The sequence below is a fragment of the Nerophis lumbriciformis genome, linkage group LG13, assembly GCF_033978685.3.
Source record: "Nerophis lumbriciformis linkage group LG13, RoL_Nlum_v2.1, whole genome shotgun sequence".
NCBI lineage: Eukaryota > Metazoa > Chordata > Actinopteri > Syngnathiformes > Syngnathidae > Nerophis > Nerophis lumbriciformis.
Genome location: NC_084560.2, coordinates 46,959,401 through 46,983,606, shown reverse-complemented (window position 1 = coordinate 46,983,606; position 24,206 = coordinate 46,959,401). Strand labels below are relative to the sequence as shown.

The 24,206-nt window shown below is 41.3% G+C and overlaps 2 protein-coding genes across 8 annotated transcripts in view; both read left to right on the top strand.

Moving 5' to 3' along the window:
* Nucleotides 1–24,206, top strand: part of lmo7a (LIM domain 7a) — a 214,623-nt gene that overhangs the window by 127,506 nt on the left and 62,911 nt on the right. For all 7 annotated transcript variants that reach the window (XM_061970718.2, XM_061970720.2, XM_061970719.2 and 4 more), the window contains 2 exons: nt 351–552; nt 7,351–7,597. In XM_061970718.2, the coding sequence (XP_061826702.2) occupies nt 351–552; nt 7,351–7,597 (449 nt within the window). The remainder of the gene's footprint in view (nt 1–350; nt 553–7,350; nt 7,598–24,206) is intronic.
* LOC133613295 (LIM domain only protein 7-like) lies at nt 14,327–22,650 on the top strand. Its single transcript, XM_072914545.1, has 2 exons — nt 14,327–15,088; nt 21,867–22,650. Exons 1-2 carry the CDS (start codon nt 14,934–14,936, stop codon nt 22,636–22,638), a joined length of 927 nt encoding a protein of 308 aa, XP_072770646.1. The 5' UTR covers nt 14,327–14,933; the 3' UTR covers nt 22,639–22,650.

Below are 24,206 nucleotides of genomic sequence, written 5' to 3'. Positions count from 1 at the left end.
AATTTGTCCCGGGAGGTTTTCGGGAGAGGCGCTGAATTTCGGGAGTCTCCCGGAAAATCCAGGAGTTGTTGGCAAGTATGGTAATATGGGACCTGTTAAGAAAGTCATTATAATATTGTTGCAAATGATCCCTCAAAGGTGTCTTTTGCCACTTTTGGTCCCACATCCCAGAGGCAAGTGCCCAAAAAAGTTTTTCACGGGTTCTGATGCTTGATACAGAAATGAGCACTCCAGCCGTTCAAGTGAAATATCTTCCATTCTCCTCATACTGGAGATAAATATTATAACTGCTTGTAATAATGTTTTATTTTATTTTTTTCTCACAATTTCTGTGTGTGTTTGTTGGACAGGCTCTCCAAGACGGTCAGAAGGACGTTAGAGACAGCAGTTTTTCAGATAACTGGTACTCGGAGCAGCCGCTAGGAGGAGGAGGAGGAGGAGGAGGAGGAAGAGGAGGACACAGGAGAGACGACTCCCTGGACAGCTTGGACTCTGTGGGGTCACAAGCTCACAGCCTCTCATCGGACGCCACCCTCAAAGGCAGCAGTGAGGGTAAGGAGATGACGTCACCCAAAGTGGCTTTCATTATTTGGAATGTTGCCTACCATTCACAATCTTTATGTCAGACAAGAACACACGTTTGTCTTTTTCTCTTGCATTCTAATTGGTAATATACTGCAAGTACGAGGTGGAACAATGTAACAATGCAGCTAATCGGAGTCATCTATTGCACCCATAAAGCCCACTAAAAGAACATGCAACATTTACATGTCGTGACCTTAATTTTAAGTATCTAATTAAGTCATTAAGAATTAGCGATATTGGTATTATAAGCGTTAATGCAGAGGAACTACTTTTAGCGGCGCCGTGATCACAGAGAGCTAACTAGCTTAGGTGAGCTGCTGCATCGCCGCTGAGCTGGTGAAAGTTAATTCTAGATTATAAATTGTTTCTCTAACTTGCACAGTAGAAGGTTGTGGCCATAAAACTGAGAAGTTGGTCCAACTTTGACATTCGACTTAGACCCGGAGACGGCGAGAAAGACATGGAAAAAAAACGTTCGTTTGCGGCCACCTTTTTTCACCTGCGTGGAAATTGTGAATAATTCTTCATCTAAGCGGGGAGATACAAACATATCATCAGTGCGTGTGCCTCACAATACGAAGGTCCTGGGTTCAATCCTGGGCTGGGGATCTTTCTGTGTGGAGTTTGCATGTTCTCCCCGTGACTGCGTGAGTTCCCTCCGGGTACTCCGGCTTCTTCCCACCTCCAAAGACATGCAACTGGGGATAGGCCCCTCCCACCTCCAAACACATGCACCTGGGGATAGGTTGATTGGCAACACTAAATGGTCCCTAGTAGAGATGCGCGGATAGGCAATTATTTCATCCGCAACCGCATCAGAAAGTCGTCAACCATCCGCCATCCACCCGATGTAACATTTGATCAGAACCGCACCCGCCCGTTGTTATATATCTAATATAGACGATGCAAGGCATTAGTGAGGTTATAAAGCTTTTGCCTGTTAAAGAAAGGAGACTGATCCAATGCAGCACATACATTCGCGTGCCACGCTGTCACGACCCAGACGCACACCAGTGCGCAATCATATGGGAGCCGCGCTGAGCGCACCTCCAAGCGCGTCTCGCTGCCGGCGACGGCCGGGTATGGGCCCGACGCTTTAGCGCCATCCATTTTCAGGGCTAGTTGATTCGGCAGGTGGGTTGTTACACACTCCTTAGCGGGTTCCGACTTCCATGGCCACCGTCCTGCTGTCTATGTCAACCAGGGTATCAAAACAGAGTGGACCGACACCAGCAGATGACATGGCACCCCAAATCATCACTGATGGTGGAAACTTTACACTAGACTTCAGGCAACGTGGATCCTGTGCCTCTCCTGTCTTCCTCCAGACTCTGGGACCTCGATTTCCAAAGGAAATGCAAAATTTGCATGGTTGGGTGATGGTTTGGGGTGCCATGTCATCTGCTGGTGTCGGTCCACTCTGTTTCCTGAGATCCAGGGTCAACGCAGCCGTCTACCAGCAAGTTTTAGAGCACTTCATGCTTCCTGCTGCTGACCTGCTCTATGGAGATGGAGATTTCAAGTTTCAACAGGACTTGGCGCCTGCACACAGCGCAAAATCTACCCGTGCCTGGTTTACGGACCATGGTATTTCTGTTCTAAATTGGCCCGCCAACTCCCCTGACCTTAGCCCCATAGAAAATCTGTGGGGTATTGTGAAAAGGAAGATGCAGAATGCCAGACCCAAAAACGCAGAAGAGTTGAAGGCCACTATCAGAGCAACCTGGGCTCTCATAACACCTGAGCAGTGCCAGAAACTCATCGACTCCATGCCACGCCGCATTAACGCAGTAATTGAGGCAAAAGGAGCTCCAACCAAGTATTGAGTATTGTACATGCTCATATTTTTCATTTTCATACTTTTCAGTTGGCCAACATTTCTAAAAATCCCTTTTTTGTATTAGCCTTAAGTAATATTCTAATTTTGTGACACACGGAATTTTGGATTTTCATTTGTTGCCACTTCAAATCATCAAAATTACATGAAATAAACATTTGAATGCATCAGTCTGTGTGCAATGAATAAATATAATGTACAAGTTACACCTTTTGAATGCAATTACTGAAATAAATCAAATTTTTCAAAATATTCTAATTTACTGGCTTTTACATGTATATATATATATATATATATATATATATATATATATATATATATATATAGCTAGAGTTCACTGAAAGTCAAGTATTTCTTATATATATATATCTTAACCGCGCCCCCAACCACGCCCCCCACCCCCCAACCCCCCACCTCCCGAAATCGGAGGTCTCAAGGTTGGCAAGTATGGCTTAAAATGACCGACATATATAAATATGACATGTTACTAGTGTGTGAATGTGAGTGTGAATGTTGTCTGTCTATCTGTGTTGGCCCTGCGATGAGGTGGCGACTTGTCCAGGGTGTACCCCACCTTCCGCCCGATTGTAGCTGAGATAGGCTCCAGCACCCCCCCTGTGACCCCGAAGGGAATAAGCGGTAGAAAAATGGATGGATGGATGGATTATTCATGTCTCCGTTACTACGTGACATATATACTTACTGTATATAAAACGATGATGGAGGTTTTTGGGTGTTTTTAGGGCACTTTATGAATAGAGCGACTCCCTTTATTTACCTCCATTGTTACTTGCTAGCGTTTATTTATGACTTAGAAGGCATGCAATAAGGAAAACATGTGTGTTCTTGTCCCACATAAAGATTGTGAATGATAAAGTTCCAAAATAAAGTGCAGTTCCCCTTTAAAGCGGTTTCTTTTTCCCCACAAGCCCATCATCAATATTGAACTTTTTCTGCCTCAAATATTTATACTCTTAAAGAGTGGATGTTGCTGCCCTCTAGTGGTTTGCTTCTGTAGGGGACATTTAGTTGTTGTTGACAATGCAACTGAGGAGAAGTCACCGATGATTATTTAGCACGAGAAACGTTAAAAGAAAGACATTGGAAAAAAAGTGACCCGAATCCGTCCTGCATCCACTCCCAAATAATTCCAAACCGCATCCACTAACCCACCCCCGCAAGGCCGGGGCAGTGAGACATTCCACAATCCTCCTCCACACTGACTTGTAAATGAAGAAGCTTCCAAAAGTGCCAGAATACACTTTTTCTTCTTCTCTTTGTTTCTTTTGGGACAGCCAAGATGGCTGTTAATCTTCCACAGCCCACAGAAGACACCAGTGACACATCAAATGTTAAACCAGGACAGGAATAACACAAAAAGGCTGTGTCTACCATTGAATACCTCTCACCTCAGTGCACTTCAATAAGTGTACTGAGTACAGTACACTGTGTACTGAGTTCCTGAGTCGGCACATTTTGTCATCGCGCACTTAACTTTTTATTGTTGAATTGCAACGAGGGGTGTCCTAATACCATTTTTTAAATTCCCAATAGGATACAGATATTGGATTAGGGTTGTACGGTATACCGGTATTGGTATAGTGCAGTTTTAGCTACCGTATTTTCCGCACCATAAGGCGCCCTGGGTTATAAGCCGCGCCTTCAATGAACGGCATATTTCAAAACTTTGTCCACCTATAAGCCGCCCCGTGTTATAAGCCGCATCTAACTGCGCTAAAGGAATGTCAAAAAAACAGTCAGATAGGTCAGTCAAACTTTAATAATATATTAAAGCCAGCGTGATGTGGGCGCGCATGGAGTCGTATATCAACATGGACTGAGCTGCGTGAAAAAAGCCACCCGGCCTCTTCGCGTAAACTTAAACTTACCTTAACCACTCGCTCATCTTTTCTTCATCCATCCCTTCGAGTTAGCTTTTATGATGACGCCGGCTGGAAAGGTCTCTTTTGGCAAGGTCTTCCTTTTGAATATCACCATGGGTGGAAGTTTCTGGCCATTAGCATGGCAAGCTAGAACCACAGTGAAGGATGACTTCTCATTCCCTGTGGTGCGAATATTCACCGTACGTGCTCCCGTTGTATCCACAGTGCGGTTCACAGGAATATCAAAAGTCAGTGGAACCTCGTCCATGTTGATAATGTTCTCTGGCCGGATCTTTTTTTCAGCTATCTTTTTTTTACAATATGCACGGAAAGTAGCCAGCTTTTCTTGAAAGTCTTTAGGCAGTTGCTGTGAAATAGTAATCCGTGTGCGGATGGAGAGATTGCGTCTTTTCATGATCCGGATCCCTGTCGCTTAGTAGGAGCCATTTTGTGGTCTTTACAGATGTAAACACACAAAGGAAATGAAACGTACGGTAATATCCGCGCGCTTTTTCTTCTTCTACGCGGGCGGGTGGTTGCTTACAGTAGAAGAAGAAGCGCTTCCTGTTCTATGGGGGCGGGTGCTTACCTTGGCGGTTGCTTGCGTAGAAGAAGAAACACTTCCTCTTCTACGGGGAAAAAAGATGGCGGCTGTTTACCGTAGTTGCGAGACCGAAACTTTATGAAAATGAATCTTAATATTAATCCATATATAAAGCGCACCGGGTTAAAAGCCGCACTGTCAGCTTTTGAGTAAATTTGTGGTTTTTAGGTGCGGCTAATAGTACGGAAAATACGGTACTTCTAAATCACTAATCCTCGCCTCCGTGGTGATAAATAAAGTACGTTTCTTCAAGGTTCAAGGTTCAAGGTTCAACTTTATTGTCCCCGCGGGGAAATTTGTCTTGGGCACAGTGCATCATTGCTTTCTTAACATACCCAAAAACAACAGAACAAAAACACAACCACAACCATACAACTAACATTTAAACATCAGAACATGGAGCTTGATAGACATAGGTGGCACTTTGATGTAGGCATAAAATCTACAGTATGGACATAAAGATAAAGTACCAATGTGCATTGCACGAGAGCTCATGGATAAAGTGCTGTGTGCTAAAGTGCTTAGTTCTAAAGTGCTATGTGCTAAAGTGCTATGTGCTAAAAAAGTGCTAACCTATGTATTAAAATTATATTGCACATTGTTGGTCAGCTTAATGGAGGCTGGGACAAATGATAATTTAAGGCGGTTAAATTTGCATAGTGGGACCCGGAGTCTTCTCCCTGATGGCAGGGTTCCATATTCAGGAAAGAGTGGATGTTGTGAGTTGGAAATAATTTTCTTAGCTTTTTTCCTAACTGCCTGCTCATAGATGCTCTGTATAGGCTCATATTCTTTCCTCCCTACCTACGATTTTCATTGCCGTTTTATGCATGCCGGCCAGTTTGCTTTTTAGCTTAACGGTTAGGTTGCCAAACCATGAGGTGATCCCGTATCTAATGATGCTCTCTACAATGGCACGGTTGAAAATCATCATGATGTGGCTGCTTACGCCGTACAATCTTAATCTTCGCAAAAAATATAGCCTCTGTTGCAGTCTATTGCACAGTTTGTCAATATGTGTCTTCCAGCAGAGAAGATTATCAATATGAACCCCTAAATATTTATATGAGGATACCTGGGTGATTTCCTGATTTTTGATGACCACTGGCTCATGGTCAGTCACTTTCTTTTTCCTATATATATATATATATATATATACATATATATATATATTAATTTTATTATATATATATAAAATAAATACTTGAATTTCAGTGTTCATTTATTTACACATATACACACACATAACACTAGATGGCAGTATTGTCCTGTTTAAGAGTGTCACAACATTGCTGTTTACGGCAGACGAACTGATTTACGGTAGAATAAAACATGACTGCTGTTGTTTTGTGTTGTTACCGCGCTGGGAGGACGTTAATGAAACTGCCTAACAATAAACCCACATAAGAAACCAAGAACTCGCCCTCCATCATTCTACAGTTATAACGTGATTGGGCAGGTATGCTGGTTATATTGTGGGTTAGCGGACTCAGGTCCTCATGGACCTGAGTCCGCCTGAATTTCGGGAGATTTTCGGGAGAAAATTTGTTCCGGGAGGTTTTCGGGAGAGGCGCTGAATTTCGGGAGTCTCCCGGAAAATCCGGGAGGGTTGGCAAGTATGAATTAGTGCACCAACCCAAAAAAACCTTCCTCCCTCATTCGCACAAAAGGGTTGTTTCTTTCTGTTATTAATATTGTGGTTCCTACATTATATATCAATATATATCAATACAGTCTGCAAGGGATACAGTCCGTAAGCACACATGATTGTATTTTTTTATGACTAAATAAATCAATTTTAAAAAGGGTTAGGGTTAGGGTTGGGGTTAGGTTAGTGGGTTAGGGTTAGGGGGTGGGGATTTTTGGGTTGGGGTGTGTTGCGTTTTGGACCAGTTGTTCCTCCCAGGGAATTCAAGTCACAATTCGCTCCCAAGTTCTTTCCGACGCTTAAAGCTGAGTTGAAAAACCACCAGAGACAGAATAGGTATTTTGTTGTATATTCTCAAAGCTTTGCCAATATACATTTTGATTGAGACCAGTCTAACCCTAGAACCTTCTATCGCGCCTCCCAAAATGGTCTGTCTTCCCAACGCCAAAAACCTCTCTTTCCTTCCCCCTCCCTAGCCATAACACAAGCACAACGTCTCCCTAGCCATAATACATTCCAAAGAACTCAAGGTTAACACACACAGTTTGCTTGCCGACAGAGCATCAAGAGAAGAAGTGGAAAACACGAGCTGTTTTCAAATATGACAAAGAAATGGAAGAAGTACAACTTAAATTCGGATATATGTAAATATCTACCTCCGACAGGTGGAAGAATTTTTGAAGCGTTCGACCGGTCCGCAGTTACAAAAAGTTTGGGGATCACTGCTGTAGGGGGCGCCACCAATGTCCTGTAAATAAACCTTGGTGTCTTCACCATCCGTCCACCTTTCCAGGTTGTTGCAGCGACGCCGAGGCAGACGCAGCCTTCAAGATGGCCGACAAGAAAGAATCGCTCCAGTACCGCCGCTCTCTAGTCGTCACGCCAAAGGTCACCACCCAGTTCAACCAGTTCCTGCCCTCTAAGAACAAGACTTCAGGGTACGTGCCCGCTCCCCTGAGGAAGAAGCAGGCCGATCGCAATAACGACAACCGTCGCAGTTTGGTCAACCCGGTGTACGAGGACGAAGCCCCGCTAACCAGGTACTGGTCTTTGAGTTTTTTTTACTGGTGTTCGAATGTTGTTGACCTGGTTGGTCCTGCTGTTGTTTCCTTGCCCGGTGGTGCCCTCAGTGACACCGGGTCTCCCCCTGAAAAAAGTTGCCCATCCCCAAGCGCTCACCAACAGTGGGTTTTCGAAAGCGACTCCGACTCAGACCGGCCGGACCCCGATCTTGTTCTGGATGACTTGGCTAGCAGACGCTTCCAAAGCCCCTCGCCGGCGCCCCCCGCCAACTTCTCCGTGCCCGTGGTCCCTATAGGGGCGGCCAGAGCGACGGTCTCTGCTGTGCCTCAGCAAAACGTGGCCTGCCTCAGGTCAGAGAAGCCGCGGTGTGGTTGTGTTACGGCGATTCATCGTAACAACGGGCGACATCTTTGGACTTCGTGCTAACAATGTTGTGGTTTTGTTGGTTTGACTTTCCGCTGCACGGTCTTCATTTGCCTCGTTTTAATCCGCTTCCGTTTGGTTTCAAGCTTGCGTTGGCCCCAGGATCCTCCCCTTCCCCGTCTTGAGTGCCTGGTGTGCCGTGACTGCCTAACTCCAACCAAATGCTTTCATGCGTGTGATTGCGCCGTCTCTCTCAAGCAGCCTCGGCCACGGCGAGGAACCGAGGGCGCAGCGCCGCTCCGCGGTGTCCACCGACAGCCTTTTCAGGGAGATATACGGCGACTCCGAGGATGAAGACGACGATGTGGGCTACGCCGACCCTGTTCAGGACGACCTGTACGCCCGCAAGATGGGAGTAAAACCCCCGGCAACCGGCGGTGTCGGCGTCCCGTATCACAAGTTTTTACCAGACCTCTGGACGCCGGCGGAGGACGTTCGCATCCAGAAGATCAGGCAGGGCTCCCAGAGGAGGCCTTGGTACAAGAAGATGCAAGGGTTCAGGTGTGTTAGGGAACAAACACTCACAGGACGCTGGATTGGCCGCAGAATCTAAGGAGATCCAATACATGACGGTCATTTTTCCCTCAGTAAAACGTCGGAAAAAGGTCAGTCGGGTTCTGAGATTCATACATGTAAACCGATTGGGTCGGAGCTTTTCTTCCTGTCACTCACACACGCAGAGACCCAATAGAAAAGAGGGTTAGCAAGTTAGCAAACAACAGAGAAGGACTTTTATTATCATTTTGAGAGCAACTGTCGAGCTTCTAAGAAATATCATATATTTTGTTTTAAAAGAGTTAAATGAGTTGTTTCACTGATAATGGGAAGATTAATATGTCAAAAATATTTTCAGTTTAAAGATTTTTATATACACAGACCAGCTGGTGGCCCCAAACACTTCTCAAGTGCCTTTTCTTCTTGTCACTCACACATTCAGACACCCAATAGAAAAGAGTGTTAGCAAGTTAGCAAACAACAGAGAAGGACTCTTATGATCATTTTAAGACTATGCCGATCGATAAAGCCAACAAACCCAAACAAACACTTCTTCAAGTGGGCTTTTCTTCCTGTCACTCACACATGCAGAGAGACCCAATAGAAAAGAGTGTTAGCAAGTTAGCAAACAACAGAGAAGGACTCTTATGATCATTTTAAGACTATGCCGATCGATAAAGCCAACAAACCCAAACAAACACTTCTTCAAGTGGGCTTTTCTTCCTGTCACTCACACATGCAGAGAGACCCAATAGAAAAGAGTGTTGTTAGCAAGTTAGCAAACAACAGAGAAGGACTCTTATGATCATTTTAAGACTATGCCGATCGATAAAGCCAACAAACCCAAACAAACACTTCTTCAAGTGGGCTTTTCTTCCTGTCACTCACACATGCAGAGAGACCCAATAGAAAAGAGTGTTGTTAGCAAACAACAGAGAAGGACTCATTTTAAGACTATGCCGATCGATAAAACCAACAAACCCAAACAAACACTTCTTCAAGTGGGCTTTTCTTCCTGTCACTCACAGAGACCCACCCAGATACAGTGTGCTAACACTATTTTATAATGGGTTAGCAAACAACAATATAAAAATACGTTTTCATTGTTTGATTTTAAAAAATTTGGTCTTAAAATATATTTGAGCAAAACTGGGTTAGCAAACAACAAAGAGGGAAATTGTAAAGACGTGGTCGCATCGTGATGCGGGTGTGGTTCTCCCAAGGATGCAGACGGCTTCGGACACAGCTTGCAGGTAGGAAAATGATTTATTTTAAATATAAATCATATGATGAATAAACAAAAGACATGCACGTAGCACAAAAGGCAAAACAAAAGGACTAGCGTGGGAGCTAGCAGGAAAAAATAGCATAGCATGAAATCTAAGTAGTCGTTAACAGTTGTATGGGAACAAACTAGGAAGCCAGACCGAGTGAGGCCAGGGCAAAGACTAAATAGCCCTCTGATTAGTGCCCGGGCAACAGGTGCGCGTCCCGAACACTAACCAGAGGCAGGTGCGTACAATCTGCCGTCATGGCAACAGAAACAAACTAAACTCAAGGTGCTGAAAACACGTGACACAAACATAAACAAACTATGATCCGGGCAGCGGATCGTAACAGAAATGTTATGATCATTTAAAGATAACTCTGATCGATAAATCAGAATCCTCCAACAACTGTCTTGTGGGTAAGAAATGTGATGTACTTTTGATTTAAATGTAAAGTAGTTATTTTACTAATAATGGGAAGACTATTTTAGTCCAAGGATAGTTTATATACAAGGGTCTGGAGATTTTATATATGCAAACACAAATACTCCTCAAGCAAGCTTTTCTTCCTGTCACTCACACACACAGACACACACCGATTAATCAACGATCAATAAAGCAGAATAAAATCAAAATCAATCAAAACTTTAGAGCTTTTCATCAAAGAAATGCAACACAAAGTGCTTTACAGACTTAAAAACAATACCCCGATTATCCAGATCCCCCATTATCGCACACACACACACACACACACGCACACACGCACACATATGAACAAATGAATGCATGGCTGAGTACAGAGGAGACATGTGAGTAAACACTATCACAGGAGCCATCTGCACCACACCACGGCCACCAGCACGCTGACACAGCACGGCCGATAACCCCTGATGAACGCTGGAAAGTAAAAATAATAAAACCTGTAAAATAGTACAAACCATGAGTAGAGAAAAAAGGATAAAATACAAGTAAGACATATGAAGATAAAAAAAAGAAATATACAGTAAATATATAATAGATTAATAGTACTAAATAAAGAAGAATTTGAGCAGCTAATAAAGATGACACACCCTTTTTTTGAATCCACCATTATTTCACAGATATTAAAATACTTTATTTTTTAATATTTGATTGGCAACACTAAATGGTCCCTAGTGTGTGAATGTGAGTGTGAATGTTGTCTGTCTATCTGTGTTGGCCCTGCGATGAGGTGGCGACTTGTCCAGGGTGTACCCCGCCTTCCGCCCGACTGCAACTGAGATAGACTCCAGCACCCCCCCGCGAACCCGAAAGGGACAAGCGGTAGAAAATGGATGGATGGATGGATGGTGTTAAAAAATATTTGAGCAAAAACGAGTCGTAAAAAGGAGGCTATTCGGAGTCTTAAAACCCAAGTATGGATGAAATATTTAAACATTTTCATTTCTTTCTTTCAGGCAATGACATAAAAAAGTACAAAGTTGACAACACATAATAATATAATCAGAGGTGGGTAGTAACGCGCTACATTTACTCCGTTACATCTACTTGAGTAACTTTTGGGATAAATTGTACTTCTAAGAGTAGTTTTAATGCAACATACTTTTACTTTTACTTGAGTATATTTATAGAGAAGAAACGCTACTTTTACTCCGCTACTTTTATCCCGCTACTTTTATCTACATTCAGCTCGCTAGTCGCTACTAATTTTGATCGATCTGTTAATGCACGCTTTGTTTGTTTTGGTCTGTCAGACAGACCTTCATAGTGCCTGCGTTTCAACAAATACAGTCACTGGTGACGTTCACTCCGTTCCACCAATCAGATGCAGTCACTGGTGACGTTGGACCAATCAAACAGAGCCAGGCGGTCACATGACCTGACTTAAACAAGTTGGAAAAACTTATTGGGGTGTTACCATTTAGTGGTCAATTGTACGGAATATGTACTGTACTGTGCAATCTACTAATAAAAGTTCCAATCAATCAATCAAAAGTGTGAAGGGAAAAAGACCCTTTTTTATTTCAACCGTACATCCCGTCAAAAGCCTAAAGACTGACTGCACAGTTCCTGTCTTCACAATAAACGTGCCGCTCCATCGCGCCTGCGCTTTCAAAATAAGAGTCTCCGAAAGCCAGCGCAAACAAGCTAGCAAGCTACGGAGTTTGCCGCCAATGTATTTCTTGTAAAGTGTATAAAAACGAATATGGAAGCTGGACGAATAAGAAGCCAAAAACCAACCACTTTCATGTGGTATTAGACAGAAAGGAGGAACTTTTTTTCTCCTCCATTTGAAAACGTGGACGTTATCATCACTACTGTCTGATTACAATCAATGCAAGTCATCAGAATCAGGTAATACACCAACTTATATTCTTGTCTTCATGAAAGAAAGGAATCTATATGTGTTAAACATGCATGTATATTCATTAAAACACCTTTAACATGTAAACAAAAACGGCAAAATAAATAAATATAAATTATATACTGTATATATCAATGTATGTATATATATGTGTATATATATGTGTGTGTGTATATATATATATATATATATATATATATAAAATACATTTATTATTTATTTATATATACCGTATTTTCCGCACCATAAGGCGCCCTGGGTTATAAGCCGCGCCTTCAATGAACGGCATATTTCAAAACTTTGTCCACCTATAAGCCGCCCCGTGTTATAAGCCGCATCTAACTGCGCTAAAGGAACGTCAAAAAAACAGTCAGATAGGTCAGTCAAACTTTAATAATATATTAAAAACCAGCGTGGTGTGGGCGCGCATGGAGTCGTATATCAACATGGACGGAGCTGCGTGAAAAAAGCCACCCGGCCTCTTCACGTAAACTTACCTTAACCACTCGCTCATCTTTTCTTCATCCATCCATCCTTTCGAGTTAGCTTTTATGATGACGCCGGCTGGAAAGGTCTCTTTTGGCAAGGTCTTCCTTTTGAATATCACCATGGGTGGAAGTTTCTGGCCATTAGCATGGCAAGCTAGAACCACAGTGAAGGATGACTTCTCATTCCCTGTGGTGCGAATATTCACCGTACGTGCTCCCGTTGTATCCACAGTGCGGTTCACAGGAATATCAAAAGTCAGTGGAACCTCGTCCATGTTGATAATGTTCTCTGGCCGGATCTTTTTTTCAGCTATCTTGTTTTTACAATATGCACGGAAAGTAGCCAGCTTTTCTTGAAAGTCTTTAGGCAGTTGCTGTGAAATAGTAGTCCGTGTGCGGATGGAGAGATTGCGTCTTTTCATGAACCGGAAACCTGTCGCTTAGTAGGAGCCATTTTGTGGTCTTTACAGATGTAAACACACAAAGGAAATGAAACGTAATATCCGCGCGCTTCTTCTTCTTCTACGCGGGCGGGTGGTTGCTTACAGTAGAAGAAGAAGCGCTTCCTGTTCTATGGGGGCGGGTGCTTACCTTGGCGGTTGCTTGCGTAGAAGAAGAAGCACTTCCTCTTCTACGGGGAAAAAAGATGGCGGCTGTTTACCGTAGTTGCGAGACCGAAACTTTATGAAAATGAATCTTAATATTAATCCATATATAAAGCGCACCGGGTTATAAGGCGCACTGTCAGCTTTTGAGAAAATTTGTGGTTTTTAGGTGCGGCTAATAGTGCGGAAAATACGGTATATATATATATGTGTGTGTGTGTACATGTTACTCATCAGTTACTCAGTACTTGAGTAGTTTTTTCACAACATACTTTTTACTTTTACTCAAGTAAATATTTGGGTGACTACTCCTTACTTTTACTTGAGTAATAAATCTCTAAAGTAACAGTACTCTTACTTGAGTACAATTTCTGGCTACTCTACCCACCTCTGAATATAAATGAATATAGTGCAAAAGGTAATGTATAGTATGTAATGCATGATTGTCCAGTTTTGCCTGAAAGGGAGTGGGGAAAAAGATAATTTATTTAATCCCACCCCCAGTTCTCCACTCAGTGATTATTCACATGAGTTTCACTCTTACTTTGTTCAAGGATTATAATACACATGTTGTATCATAGTGGCATTACCACAGGCAGGGCCGGCCCGTGGCATAGGCCGTATAGGCAAATGCTAAGGGCGCCGTCCATCAGGGGGCGCCACGCCAGTGCCACAAATGTTGGAGAAAAAATAAATAAAATAAAAGTTGGTACTATTATTTCTAAATACAAAAAATAATCCCACGTTAATTAAAATGCAAAGTAAAGCCTATTTAATAGAAATATTATTTGTTACAACATTACGCCCCCCCACCCCGCACGGTGCGCCCCCTCCCTTCCCGTATCATGACTCTTTTTGGACGTCACCACATCAAAAAATCAACACAAGATGTCAAAACGGCCAAAACTGTCAGGTGCCCAGGGAAGAAAAAAGAGAAAAGAAGAGGAGGAGAAACGAGAAAAGACAGAGGTAGCAGCTAGGTAACGTTAGCCTACATGAAATGATTTGTCTGTTACAGAATGTGATAGTAACCTGGCTTTTTAGCATTAAGCTAATGTTACATGATTCGGCAATTGCTAATCAATAATCTGTTTTAATGTCGGGTTAATATTGTGGAGGGGGCTAAATTGTTATGGAAAATAATAATGTAACGTTAGGGACAATTGTATTAGATCTTTTAAGCAGGTGTTTTTTGTTTACATTGTTATTGCCTTCTGGTTAGCTAATGTTTGCCCTGCAGGTAATAGTCACTTTTCCACCCCTTTATATATTAGGTATAGTTGTAAGTAAAAAAAAAAAAGGTCAAAGATAAAGCTATTCGGTTTCTTGTGAGTATATACACTTCACTGCCGATGTGGGGGGGCGCCACCTAAAATCTTGCCTAGGGCGCCAGATTGGTTAGGGCCGGGCCTGACCACAGGTAACAATCATTATTACACTGTAACAATCATTTGTATCAACAAATTATTGTTGATATTAATCCCAGAGGACTTTTCATCTACTGATTGTCACTACAACCACCTTCATGAACATGTGGGACATAAACCAGTGGGCCAGCCCATCCTGTATTGGATCTCATTAGATTATTGCAGGTGTACCTAATGAAGTGGCTTGTTTCCTCGCTTCTCTTTCCTCCCAGTCACATTTTCCCTGACATTCAATACTTGTCTGCACCAATTTTCTCACTTTCTACCATTCCTTGCTAACCTTCCTCTCTCTCTCTCTCCTTCATGGCCACTCTTCCTTCTCGCTTCACCTTCTTGATCCTGGGCCTCAGCCACGACCAGTCTGCCTCCTCGTCGGATGATTCCGACCCCGGTGCCTCCAGCCCCTCCCCCTCTTGCGCCCCCCCGCACAAGACCGCCGTTGTCGGGCACGGGAAAAGGTCCTTACTGCTGCATGATGTCGGTCGGATGCTCGATCTAGACCAGTGGTTCTTAACCTGGGTTCGATGGAACCCTAGGGGTTCGGTGGGTCGGCCTCAGGGGTTCGGCGGAGGTCAAGACACACCCGACTCATCGTGTAGATAAAAACTTCTCCCTATCGACGTATTATGGATACCCCCAAACAATGTTCCCTCTAATTTTCCTTATGCGTGAGTAAACTTAAAAACTCCTTGAGCATTCAGTGGAGCACATGTGAGCGACGTCAGACGTGCACATGCACTGTAGCCACACCTGCAGCACACCTGTCCCAAACCTGACTAAATAACAAGTTAAATGTTGTATTATTATAATCAAATGACAGCAGTCATTTCCATGAGGTTATTTTCTAATATAAGTGTTTAGGCCCACTTACAATGACAATAACAAAAAATATAGTTTTTCATGAACTGTGTACTTGTATTGTATGTCTGGGTGGGGGTCCTGCTTTGGAAATAATTTTTACCCCTTTCCGATATCGCATTTAGTTCCCACTAAAACATTCACATGTTGCACAATGAGATGTAAACTTGGTATCATGTGTACATTCCTGTAACTTTCTGTCTGTAAAATATATCTTTATTAGTATTTCTTTAATACAATTAACATCATTTCATGATTAATATTTATAAAATAAGATTAAATTAAGAAAAAAACATTTTATTTTTCACTAAAGAAGGGTTCGGTGAATGCGCATATAAAACTGGTGGGGTTCCGTATTATTATAATCAAATGACAGCAGTCATTTCCATGAGGTTATTTTCTAATATAAGTGTTTTGGCCCACTTACAATGACAATAACAAAAAATATAGTTTTTCATGAACTGTGTACTTGTATTGTATGTCTGGGTGGAGGTCCTGCTTTGGAAATAATTTTTACCCCTTTCCGATATCGCATATAGTTCCCACTAAAACATTCACATGTTGCACAATGAGATGTAAACTTGGTATCATGTGTACATTCCTGTAACTTTCTGTCTGTAAAATATATCTTTATTAGTATTTCTTTAATACAATTAACATAATTTCATGATTAATATTTATAAAATAAGATTAAATTAAGAAAAAAATATTTTATTTTTCACTAAAGAAGGGTTCGGTGAATGCGCATATAAAACTGGTGGGGTTCCGTATTATTATAATCAAATGACAGCAGTCATTTCCATGAGGTTATTTTCTAATATAAGTGTTTAGGCCCACTTACAATGACAATAACAAAAAATATAGTTTTTCATGAACTGTGTACTTGTATTGTATGTCTGGGTGGAGGTCCTGCTTTGGAAATAATTTTTACCCCTTTCCGATATCGCATTTAGTTCCCACTAAAACATTCACATGTTGCACAATGAGATGTAAACTTGGTATCATGTGTACATTCCTGTAACTTTCTGTCTGTAAAATATATCTTTATTAGTATTTCTTTAATACAATTGACATAATTTCATGATTAATATTTATAAAATAAGATTAAATTAAGAAAAATACATTTTATTTTTCACTAAAGAAGGGTTCGGTGAATGCGCATATAAAACTGGTGGGGTTCCGTATTATTATAATCAAATGACAGCAGTCATTTCCATGAGATGATTTTCTAATATAAGTGTTTTGGCCCACTTACAATGACAATAACAAAAAATATAGTTTTTCATGAACTGTGTACTTATATTGTATGTCTGGGTGGAGGTCCTGCTTTGGAAATAATTTTTACCCCTTTCCGATATCGCATATAGTTCCCACTAAAACATTCACATGTTGCACAATGAGATGTAAACTTGGTATCATGTGTACATTCCTGTAACTTTCTGTCTGTAAAATATATCTTTATTAGTATTTCTTTAATACAATTGACATAATTTCATGATTAATATTTATAAAATAAGATTAAATTAAGAAAAAAATATTTTATTTTTCACTAAAGAAGGGTTCGGTGAATGCGCATATAAAACTGGTGGGGTTCCGTATTATTATAATCAAATGACAGCAGTCATTTCCATGAGGTTATTTTCTAATATAAGTGTTTAGGCCCACTTACAATGACAATAACAAAAAATATAGTTTTTCATGAACTGTGTACTTATATTGTATGTCTGGGTGGAGGTCCTGCTTTGGAAATAATTTTTACCCCTTTCCGATATCGCATTTAGTTCCCACTAAAACATTCACATGTTGCACAATGAGATGTAAACTTGGTATCATGTGTACATTCCTGTAACTTTCTGTCTGTAAAATATATCTTTATTAGTATTTCTTTAATACAATTGACATAATTTCATGATTAATATTTATAAAATAAGATTAAATTAAGAAAAAAACATTTTATTTTTCACTAAAGAAGGGTTCGGTGAATGCGCATATAAAACTGGTGGGGTTCCGTATTATTATAATCAAATGACAGCAGTCATTTCCATGAGATGATTTTCTAATATAAGTGTTTTGGCCCACTTACAATGACAATAACAAAAAATATAGTTTTTCATGAACTGTGTACTTATATTGTTTGTCTGGGTGGAGGTCCTGCTTTGGAAATAATTTTTACCCCTTTCCGATATCGCATATAGTTCCCACTAAAACATTCACATGTTGCACAATGAGATGTAAACATGGTATCATGTGCACATTCCTGTAACTTTCTGTCTGTAAAATATATCTTTATTAGTATTTCTTTAATACAATTAACATAATTTCATGATTAATATTTATAAAATAAGATTAAATTAAGAAAAAAACATTTTATTTTTCACTAAAGAAGGGTTCGGTGAATGCGCATATAAAACTGGTGGGGTTCCGTATTATTATAATCAAATGACAGCAGTCATTTCCATGAGATGATTTTCTAATATAAGTGTTTTGGCCCACTTACAATGACAATAACAAAAAATATAGTTTTTCATGAACTGTGTACTTATATTGTTTGTCTGGGTGGAGGTCCTGCTTTGGAAATAATTTTTTACCCCTTTCCGATATCGCATATAGTTCCCACTAAAACATTCACATGTTGCACAATGAGATGTAAACTTGGTATCATGTGTACATTCCTGTAACTTTCTGTCTGTAAAATATATCTTTATTAGTATTTCTTTAATACAATTAACATAATTTCATGATTAATATTTATAAAATAAGATTAAATTAAAAAATTTTTTTTTTATTTTTCACTAAAGAAGGGTTCGGTGAATGCGCATATAAAACTGGTGGGGTTCCGTATTATTATAATCAAATGACAGCAGTCATTTCCATGAGATGATTTTCTAATATAAGTGTTTTGGCCCACTTACAATGACAATAACAAAAAATATAGTTTTTCATGAACTGTGTACTTATATTGTTTGTCTGGGTGGAGGTCCTGCTTTGGAAATAATTTTTTACCCCTTTCCGATATCGCATTTAGTTCCCACTAAAACATTCACATGTTGCACAATGAGATGTAAACTTGGTATCATGTGTACATTCCTGTAACTTTCTGTCTGTAAAATATATCTTTATTAGTATTTCTTTAATACAATTAACATAATTTCATGATTAATATTTATAAAATAAGATTAAATTAAGAAAAAAACATTTTATTTTTCACTAAAGAAGGGTTCGTTGAATGCGCATATAAAACTGGTGGGGTTCCGTATTATTATAATCAAATGACAGCAGTCATTTCCATGAGATGATTTTCTAATATAAGTGTTTTGGCCCACTTACAATGATAATAACAAAAAATATAGTTTTTCATGAACTGTGTACTTGTATTGTATGTCTGGGTGGAGGTCCTACTTTGGAAATAATTTTTACCCCTTTCCGATATCGCATATAGTTCCCACTAAAACATTCACATGTTGCACAATGAGATGTAAACTTGGTATCATGTGTACATTCCTGTAACTTTCTGTCTGTAAAATATATCTTTATTAGTATTTCTTTAATACAATTAACATAATTTAATGATTAATATTTATAAAATAAGATTAAATTAAGAAAAAAATATTTTATTTTTCACTAAAGAAGGGTTCGGTGAATGCGCATATAAAACTGGTGGGGTTCCGTATTATTATAATCAAATGACAGCAGTCATTTCCATGAGATGATTTTCTAATATAAGTGTTTTGGCCCACTTACAATGACAATAACAAAAAATATAGTTTTTCATGAACTGTGTACTTATATTGTATGTCTGGGTGGAGGTCCTGCTTTGGAAATAATTTTTACCCCTTTCCGATATCGCATATAGTTCCCACTAAAACATTCACATGTTGCACAATGAGATGTAAACTTGGTATCATGTGTACATTCCTGTAACTTTCTGTCTGTAAAATATATCTTTATTAGTATTTCTTTAATACAATTAACATCATTTCATGATTAATATTTATAAAATAAGATTAAATTAAGAAAAATACATTTTATTTTTCACTAAAGAAGGGTTCGGTGAATGCGCATGTAAAACTGGTGGGGTTCGGTACCCCCAACAAGGTTAAGAACCACTGGTCTAGACAGAGTACCCGACATAAATAAATACTAGTTGTCTTCTATTGCCTGATACAGAGGTCTTCAACGAGGGGTCCATGACTCTTAGGGGGTCTGCAGGGGTACTGATTGATTAGACTTTTAAAAAGATACAATTCCTTATAATCACAACGCAATTTTCCAACACAGAATAGAGTAGTTTAGAAATCGCAGTGACTATGAACATGAATAATTATATTATCTTCTTGTTAGCATGCTAGCAATTAGCATTCTAGTTGCCTCTTATCGATTAGCAACCCGAAAGCTGCCAGCTGACGATTAGCAGGCTAGTGGCAAGCGAGCGATTAACGTGCAAGTTGCCAGTTAGCAATCAGCCAAGGGAATAGCACGCTAATTGCCACCCAGCGATTTCCGGCACTAGCTGCCAGCTGGATATTAGCAAGCTCATGGCCAGCTAGAGATTACCATGCTAGTGTTCAGCAAGCACTTAGCGGGCTTAGTTGCCAGCTGACGTTTAGCAAACTAGTGGCCACCTAGGAATTAGCATTGTAGTTGACAATTAGCAATTAGCACAGTAATTCCAAGGTAGGGATCAATGCGATAGTTGCCAGCCATCGATTTCCGGCCATTGCTTTTAGCTGGCGATTAGAAAGATTGATTAGCATTCTAGTTGCCAGCTAGCACTTAGCGGCTCTAGTTGCCAGCTGACGATTTACAAGCTGGTGGCCAGCTAGCAATTAGCATGCTAGTTGCCAGCTCGCGATTAGCATGCCTGCTAGTTGACAGCTGGCAATTAGCAGTCTTGATGCCAACTAGTGATTAGCACGCTAGTTGCCAGCCAGCTATTAGCTGCGCTTTTCTGTATTATTTGAATATCTTATTATTGTACAATAACAGTTACTTTTCGGACAGTTTTAAGTCTTGAGTCTTGACCTGGTAACCGTTGAAGACCCCTGGTCTTGACCTGGTAACCGTTGAAGACCTCTGGTCTTGACCTGGTAACCGTTGAAGACCCCTGGTCTTGACCTGGTAACCGTTGAAGACCCCTGGTCTTGACCTGGTAACCGTTGAAGGCCTCTGGTCTTGACCTGGTAACCGTTGAAGACCTCTGGTCTTGACCTGGTAACCGTTGAAGACCCCTGGTCTTGACCTGGTAACCGTTGAAGACCCCTGGTCTTGACCTGGTAACCGTTGAAGACCTCTGGTCTTGACCTGGTAACCGTTGAAGACCCCTGGTCTTGACCTGGTAACCGTTGAAGACCTCTGGTCTTGACCTGGTAACCCTTGAAGACCCCTGGTCTTGACCTGGTAACCGTTGAAGACCTCTGGTCTTGACCTGGTAACCGTTGAAGACCTCTGGTCTTGACCTGGTAACCGTTGAAGACCCCTGGTCTTGACCTGGTAACCGTTGAAGACCCCTGGTCTTGACCTGGTAACCGTTGAAGACCCCTGGTCTTGACCTGGTAACCTTTGAAGACCTCTGGTCTTGACCTGGTAACTGTTGAAGACCCCTGGTCTTGACCTGGTAACCGTTGAAGACCTCTGGTCTTGACCTGGTAACCCTTGAAGACCCCTGGTCTTGACCTGGTAACCGTTGAAGACCCCTGGTCTAATATTCTAATGTAAGCAGCTCTCTTATGCTGGGAAATGACTAACATCCAACGATTTAGTTTCATGGCATAAAAACTGGCCAAATGATTTAATCCACACATGAAATAGCTTTAAATATGCAATATGGACAAAAGTATTGGGTCAGATGGCCATTCCACAGCTGTGTGTGCAATTTATTTGAATAATAATGATGTCTGATATGTGCTGGCACACATGTAACAGAGACACCCTCAAAATTTTTAGGAACTTTAAAGCCAAATGATCAGAGATAGACGGACAATTAGTTGCTACATCCCGCCCATGCAAAGACGTTTAGCTCAAATTTTACACACTCGTGCTCGCCAGTCCCCGAAAGGTGTGCACAAAATTTCGTGTTGATCCAGCTTACCACAACATTTTAAGGAGCAGTTTGAGAAGTCATTCTGACTTTAAACTTTAATAACAGTGCCACCATGTGGCGTATTTGTCACAAAAATAATGGCAACACAGTCCGGTTGCACGTTTTGACACATCTTCACGCATAAAGTCCAACAGGTCACATGGTCTAGTCCCAAGACTTTTGTCCACATAGTGTATCTCCTGTCAGATCCGCCCTCCCACCTATTCTTGACCTTCAGTCCACATGCATGCACTCATCACTTCTCTGTCCTTGTCTCTCTTGCCTGCCTCCTCCTGTAGTCCGCCTATGCACCCACACCCCCCTCCACCACTCCCCAAGACCACCCACTTAGAGGCCCCGCCTCTGGTTTTCCCCCCAGTGGACCCCACCGCCGGTCCCAGACTGGTCAAATGCCAGAAGTGGCCCCTCCTCGGGCGCCAAGACCCCCGCGAGCCGCCCGATCCCATAGATTACGAGAGCATTATCCCCGACTTGGAGAACGACGACATGTTTGCGAGGCGGACCCTCGCCTTCCAGTCCAACGCGGAGCTGGCAAAGGTCAAGACCCCGTTGTCTGCAAGGCGGCGCCTGTGGACGTCCGAGGAACAGCTCAATATCGTCACCCAGCGTCACGACGCCAACATGGAGGACGAGGACTTCCCGGACATCGAGCAGGACGACGTGGTCCAGCATAAGGAGAAAATCCGTCAAGCTCACCAAAGCCGACCCCTCTCCGGCGCCCCGGACAACTTCTCCCCGATGCCGGTCCCCGAGCCGTGGGACCTCCCCGCGGATCTGAAGACCCGACTCCTGTGCGCGCCGTGCCCTCTCACTCGGCAGGGCTCCGCGAATGAACCCGTCAAAAAGGAGGCGTGTCCCGAATCGGACGACATGCTGGTGCGAAAGTTTACCGCGTGTTCGCAGAAGAGCTCGGCCAATCAGTCGAGCCCCTCGGTGCCGACTTCCTGTAGCGACGGCGACCTGCAGAGGTGGCGCGATATCAGGGAAGCTAGTCAGCTGAGATACAAGAAGAGGCGCATGGTAGAAATGCTAGCCGCTCTCAAGCTGTAGCTTTTAGCTCCTGAAAATCTAAATACACCGGAGCACGTTTATGTCCAGTATACCAACTTTTAATTTTACACTAAAAATTGCCCGCTTAAGTTGACGTGGACCTCTTTTGTCGACATAAAATCTGAAATTCTGAATAATCAGTCAACGCCCGTCATTGTCGCTCGCTTTTGCAAAAAAGCTGTGAAACGTTTCAAATATTTAATCAAGATTAATTGCATTTTGCTCATAGTTAACTTAGAAATAATCGCGATTAATCACAGATGCATATCATTAATAAGTGTACCCGAGACAGATGATTTTCAACTTTTAAATGACTGGACAATTATTTTTGCTTTAATGAAACATGTTTTAAACGTTATGCTTTTTAATCAGCTCAACCAAAAAAAATGGATATGAACACGCTTTTAATGGTAATAAAAAATATTACCTGCAGTGTGTTGGTGTCTTGCCAGATTTTAGTTTTTTGTAGGAATGCAGAATGCTTTAGAAGCACTTGCCAAGAGAGGGGAGGAGCTACACCATCTTTATATACCAGGTTCACGCATTAATAACATCAAATGCGGATTGTTACGAACATGCTTTGGTTGCTAATGTAATCTGTGATATTTCCACCTGAATAAATGCTTCTTATATTCTGTACATGACATGTTGTCAATCATATGTCAATGACTTAATCTTCTCTATTTTGTTAATAAAATGTGTTGCGTTTTGGACCAGTTGTTCCTCCCAGGGAATTCAAGTCACAATTCGCTCCCAAGCTCTTTACGACACTTAAAGCTGAGTTGAAAAACCACCAGAGACAGAATAGGTATTTTGTTGTATATTTTCAAAGCTTTGCAAATATACTTTTTGAGACCAGTCTAACCCTAGAACATTCTATTGCCCCGCCAAAAATGGTCTGTCTTCCCAACGCCAAAAACCCCTCTTTCCCTCCCCCTCCCTAGCCATAATACATGCACAACGTCTCTCTAGTCATAATACATTCCAAAGAACTCAAGGTTAACACACACAGTTTACTTGCTAAATAAAGAAAAGAAAATGAAATGGAAAACACGAGCTGTTTTCAAATATGACTATGAAAGAAAATAAGTAATTCAGATATATGTAAATATCTGCCTCCGACAAATGTCATATTCAGCCTGCTAATCATTCCAAAATTGAGAACAAGTTATAAAAAAAAATATACACTTTATTTCAGCCTACCAAAAAATCTCCCATATGTTCTCAACTGTCGTACTAGCATTTGTTTAGGTAGAACTATCACAGATTGCATTACAAAACATTATTTGACAAAGCATGATCGTAATGTAAGACATTTTTATTTTGTGAGTGAAGTTAGAGCGGATGTGAAGCATAGCACTTTTATTTTGAAGCCGGAAGTGTGTGTTAGGTTTGAGAAGGTGTCTTGACATGTCTTGACGACGGACCTTACTGTCATGCTTGCCAACCCTCCCGGATTTTCCGGGAGACTCCCGAAATTCAGCGCCTCTCCAGAAAACCTCCCGGGACAAATTCTCTCCCGAAAATCTCCCGAAATTCACCACGTAAATCGTTGGCCAACCAAAAAG

Coding starts and splice junctions, on each gene's coding strand:
- LOC133613295 (XM_072914545.1), top strand. CDS start 14,934: ATGGCCACTCTTCCTTCTCGCTTCACCTTCTTGATCCTGGGCCTCAGC. Junction 15,089..21,866: donor GTTGTCGGGCACGGGAAAAG/GTCCTTACTGCT, acceptor CTCCTCCTGTAG/TCCGCCTATGCACCCACACC.